General features: G+C 33.3%; 1 protein-coding gene across 3 annotated transcripts in view; it reads right to left on the bottom strand.

Annotated features, from left to right (window-relative positions):
• LOC118270607 (attractin-like protein 1) overlaps positions 1-4,935 on the bottom strand; it is a 30,657-nt gene extending 25,722 nt beyond the window's left edge. For all 3 annotated transcript variants that reach the window (XM_050697932.1, XM_050697931.1, XM_050697933.1), the window contains exons 1-2: positions 4,608-4,935; positions 303-515 (exon numbers count right to left, since the gene is read on the bottom strand). In XM_050697932.1, coding sequence (XP_050553889.1) covers positions 303-515; positions 4,608-4,840 — 446 coding nt within the window. In that variant the 5' untranslated portion in view covers positions 4,841-4,935. The remainder of the gene's footprint in view (positions 1-302; positions 516-4,607) is intronic.
• Positions 4,936-6,000: the final 1,065 nt, after the last annotated feature.

Genomic DNA, 6,000 nt, shown 5'->3' on the forward strand with positions numbered 1-6,000 from the left:
TATTCTAAGTCTCTTTTTACAAAATTAAATAGGTAACAGACTTTAGGCTAGCAACCTATACCATGACTTTCAACCCTTTACTCCAGTAGATTCATTCTACCCACTGTTGAAAGTCATGTAACATGAGTGGTATTCCCCATCTTTAAAGATCTTCATTTATGACATGAACAGCTAAAAATATACAATATTCCAGAGTTTAATATTAAAAATTATATCTACTTGAACAGATCTGGCAGTTACAACAGCAATCACTAACAATTACAAACTCTATTCTTAAACAACTAACGTCCAAATTAACTCACCTGAACACAGCAAGTAATTTCTCAGCTCTAACGCTATCACCGTCATATACATAGAGGTGGTCCCACCCGCACTCGGTTGCGAAGCTCTCGAGCCGCACCCGTAGGGGTGGGGGGGTTGGCCCCAGTCTGGGCGGAGTGAGCAGCCAGGAACATTGTGTGCTGACACTATAGTTACCCGGACCATCTGTTATGAAGCCCGTTGGTGATGTTAAACTGAAACAGAGATGGCGTTGTTATTAAAAACTGGGTAACTACATAGTTAATTATAAGGATTATACACATCTAACAAGTTCACCCACCAGAAAAATGTGGAATGTAAAGTTATTGTTTATTTTTCCTATGGGGATGTAAACGAGAAGTTAATTTCATGGTCATCAATCAAGGATAACAAATTAAATTAGGTACCTTACCTAGTTAATGACTAGTAAGTATTAGTTAACTAATTCAATATGTTATAAGTATTATGTAAACAAAGAATGTACAACAGCAGGAAAGCTGCTAAAAAGGCTTGTGATAGCTGTTGGTTTTCCTTGCCATTAAAATAAGTAAACAAACTATTTTCTTTATGGAATAAGCCAGTAAATGAGCAGACGGATAACTTGATGGTTAGGAATCGTGGTATCAATCCGGTCGAACCAGCCCATTCGTGACAAAGCATGGCTCTCCCACACTTAAATACTGAACTTGATGAATTTGTTGATAAAAAAGTAAAAACCTAACCAACACAGAGTTTATCGACCCAAATTACCAACACATCAAAAACCGAGATAAAATAAATGTCACAGAACAATAATATACAATAAATTAACCTTGCATTGAATATTTAATCACAGAGATGATAAATAAAACAATCGAAATATAGTGTGGGATCCGACTGTCATTGTTTTACATTTGCATCAAACAATTGTTTGTGGACCGATGATCACTGGACCTGATGCCTGTGTTGCTAACATATGAAATACCTAGTACCTACCCACCAACAAAACAGGGCTTATTTCCATAAATATACATGGGTTTGGTATTTCCCATACAAATACTTTTAGAGAATAAACACTAAAACACTAGTTGTGCATGAGATGGGATACCAGGGTAGATTTTAGTTTATCTCTGATAGAAATTAGCGCAAAAAAACACTATAATTTTTTAAAAGACTGTTCCTTTTGCATGAGGTATAGTGTGTGAAGGATAGTGTACTTAGGTTATTTAATAAGTAAAAATCATAATAAAATATGCCTGTTTATAACTGAGAAAGGGAATTTACCTATAAATTACCATATCATAAATGATATTGGATCTAATTGAATTGAGATGCTGATGAGAGACCTAATCAAGACGGATGACATCACACGGCTGAAATGATGAAAGATACTAACTAAGGCAGTTGTCAAAGCAAGAGATGGAATGCCTCTATAAATGCCTGTTACTCTCCACAAATATATGATTAGATTATGGCTAGAATTCAGATTAAAAGAAATCAAAACAAAAAAAGAATGAGATACGGAAATTACCTATTATAGATACCATATCAAAAATGATATTGGTTCTAATTGGATAAGGATACCAGGAATTCTTGTTAGAAAAGCTTTAACTCACCAAACAATAAATTAAGTAAGTAGTAACTAACAGATATTTTACTTTTTAAAACTTTACTGCACTTGTGCTGAATCATCTTTATTTTTAAACTTAACCAAACCCGAGGATTTATAATATCAAAGTCAAATCATTTATTCCAATTAAACCATAAATAGGTACTTTTGAAATGTCAACAAATAAGGAAATAATGAATAGTCTAGCAGTGAAACTAGGTGTTTGTTCCAAAGTGTAGCTTCATATGTGTAGTGTAGATTAAATTCAAAACCTTCAGGTTTTCATAATTTCATTTCAGCAATCAATCAATAAGTAACATAAACAACTAGACAGTAGACTTGATCCGGAGCTGCAAACTACCTAGCGGGTCTCCGGCTTGTAAAGCAGGAGTAGGGTGGTTTTTAGTTAACTTGTAAGAGTCTGACACTCCCTCTTGCCTCGCCCAGGGAGAGAGAAGACATTGAATGGTATTCCACCCCTCAAAAAAAACCTACTAGTTACTATGTATTTTACATCTACCTCATTGGGGAAAATTTTACCTATTATAGCAGTCAATTGCAAGGTAAGTACCCATCAAGGCATTATAATAAGGACTTCCTAGTATGTTGCAAAGATATTTTCAAGATCTTTTCACAACAATAACTTAAGTATTTTGTAACATTCTACAGTCAATACAGTATTGTAACATTTTCCTTTTGAGTAATATTTTTTCAAATTAACATAATAATCTATCAGTGAAAACTACTTATTTTACTTTGTACCTATATTTTATTTCAGAATTTACATGTTAAATTGACAATCTAAGTTGTTTTCTTCTCTCTTTTGTTCTCTCTGAACTAATCTTTTAAAAACCCTTACACACTTACTTACTAATCTAGACACACGGCAGTGTGTCCGCCAAGTTCGAGCAAAAAACCGACACACCGGCCGTGGGTTATATTACACGAACCATTTCGGGCCAACTTCGACCCACCTATAACTCAAAATCTATTTTATCTACGCATATGAAATTTCTAGTATCTGTCGAGATCTACTTACTTATCTAAAATACAAAATTTCATTAATGTACCTATTGTAGGTCTTGAGATATTGACGTCAGAAAATCGCTATTTTTACTATACACTCACTGACTGACTCACTCATCAAAAACCTAGACCACTTCCAATGGTCGTATTGACTTGAAATTTGGCATGGAGGTAGGTCTTTAGGTCAAGGTAAAGGAAAAAATCTGAAAATGGCCAAGTGTGAGTCGGTTTTAAAAATAATGAAGGTGTAAATTCATACCCCTAAGGAACTAAAACAAAAAAATTATCTATATCTTCCAATGGTCGTACCGACCTAAAATTCGTTACGAAGGTTTGTATTTAGTCAAAGTAAAGTAAAATAAGAAAAAAAGAAAATAAACCTTACAAAAATAAATGAAATCCCACCCAAAACATAAATGTGAAAGGCTGCCAAGTTCGATAATATTGGAATGCTTCGCCTATAAAAGAAGTGAGATCTAAATAAGTACCAAGTTCCATACACAGACCTCAGTTAAAAATGATATAACTTGGCAAGTTTTAATAGAAAATACTTGACTCATTGCGTTTAGTAGGTTTATAACAAAGTGTGTGAAAACTTGCCAACTTGTTATATCATTTTTAACTGAGGTCTGTGTATGGAACTTGGTACTTATTTAGATCTCACTTCTTTTATAGGCGAAGCATTCCAATATTATCGAACTTGGCAGCCTTTCACATTTATGTTTTGGGTGGGATTAGATAAATACTAAGCAGATTAGTCTTATCAGAAACAAAATCAGATTAAGGCCCTAAAACAAATTAGGAACAGGGCAGGAAAGAAAAAAATCCATTCTTAAAGATTAGGTGCATTATAAATTAATGTGCTTTGAAGCATATAATGAAATAGGTTCCAATTCTATTCTAATTTCAATCACAAAATAATGGCCTCCTGAAAATAATATCCTTCTTCTCTCTTTTCTTCAAAACACCATCCAATGGGTAGAAAATAGAATCTTAATACCTAAATCCCCAGTTCACTTGCCTTATAACTAACTATCAACACAATAGTGATGAAAACATAATCACTTAATGAATAGCACCAGTATTTGAGGGATTTAGCCAGCCCTAAAACAATGCACATATCAGCCAACACTATCTTATGTTTATAGTTTTAATCTACTAACCTATGTGAACATACAACCTCTTTCTATTACTCATCCTATTAGGCTGAATAAGAAAATGTGATAACCTAAAAAAAAAAACTAAAGGTTATCTCGCGAAACAGCTGATACAGTATTGAAAAACTGTAAATAAATAATAGACAATCTAGAACATGCAATATTTCGCGTAATATTGCAAAATAACCGACCAAATGTCCTTGTTTTGTGTCTAAACATGTTTTAAACAACATTTCGTCCCCAATTTGCCGTTTTGAAAGCATAATTATTCGTTTAGCAAAGGTTATTTTCTCTAATGTTGGCCAGATAAACGGATCGACAACATTATCAATTTCCATGCCGTCGCGATCACATCGACCTTCAGAACTCCGCCCGGGATGGAGGAAAGAAGCCAAAGTGTATAATTGGATAATCCTCGCGGGCTTTCTCTTGCAAATTCTACTTACCAACCAGTAAGGCGCGCCTCAAAAAGAGGTCAGTGAACCAGACAAACTAAAATGTATCACGGCTACAATGTGGACTCCGGGGAGACTTACTTGACTTTGCCGCCGCAGTACTGACACTCCGGACCCTGCCACCCCTCGTAACACACGCACATATCATTTTTACAAACACCGTTCACACAAGTATGATCTCCACACTTAGACAGAACACCATCACAGAACAATAACACTATGAGCACTGAACACAGGAATGGCGAGAACCATGAACATTTTCGTCTGTACTTAGATTTAAATAGAAATAAAAACATTTGTAGCGATTCTACCATTTTGATGTATGCATTTTCAACGAGTTTTATTAGCGCGGACGTAAAAGCGGTTTCGACGTCGCGTAGTTTCGTACGGTACTAAATTTGGGGTTGTCATACTTTTAAAACTAAAATACCTCAAAGTAAACTTCACTCTAACTTTTGACATAAAGTCTGGCACATATTTTTTAGATTTTATCCTAATTATTTATTTAAAGTAAAATAGTATAACATTACAGAACAATAGAAATAAGTTTATTTTAATTCAGGCTTAAACAGAAATTGTATAAAATAAACAGATGAAGTAGTAAATGGGAGCTATTTCGACATTATTTAATTTTGCAATAATCTTAATCAAACCGATTGATAATGTTGTAATAAAACAGTTATTTGCACACAAACTTTGTTTTATTTATCACTTTGAAAATATAACGACATTACAGCAGAGAAAATCGGAGCAGAGAGAAAGACGCCAAAAATGGAGGGAAAATATTTAAACGTCAAAAGTGACATTGAGAACGCGGGAATTTCAAATTAGGTACTTCAACACTCTCTCCAAATTGCAACGTTCTCTCTTAACAAATAAACAAAAACAATTTCCTTTTTACTTTTAAAATTAGGTAATATGTCCTCAACTTACATTAACATAAATGTTTTATATCTAAACATAACTTTCAATATAACATAGAAAACAATTATGAACATTTCTAAATAACTTACAATTATTAGTTATGTTTTTACACTTGTTTACAATGACTCTCAACAATACTTGAACATAAGAATTTACAATGCAATAGTATTGTTACAGTTTACATATACCTAACTTTGATCTTAAATATTGAAATTTAGTTTTACACAGAGGTTTAGTTAATATATCAGCACACTGCTCATTAGTATTTATATACTTTAAATCAATAAGTTTTTCTTCATATTTTTCTTTTACAAACTTATACTTTATATCAATGTGTTTACAACGTTTATGATAATTTTCATTTTTAATGACAGAAATTGCACTCTGATTATCTATGTTTAAACATAAAGATAATTGATTATATTCATCTATATCTAACAAAAGTTGTTTTAACCAAATGGCTTCTTTAGTAGCACTACAGGCAGCCATAAATTCAGCCTCTGTAGTTGATAATGCTATACTTTGTTGACGCTGACTGGCCCAAGTTATA

The sequence above is a fragment of the Spodoptera frugiperda genome, chromosome 13 (genome assembly GCF_023101765.2).
Source record: "Spodoptera frugiperda isolate SF20-4 chromosome 13, AGI-APGP_CSIRO_Sfru_2.0, whole genome shotgun sequence".
Taxonomy (NCBI): Eukaryota; Metazoa; Arthropoda; class Insecta; order Lepidoptera; family Noctuidae; genus Spodoptera; species Spodoptera frugiperda.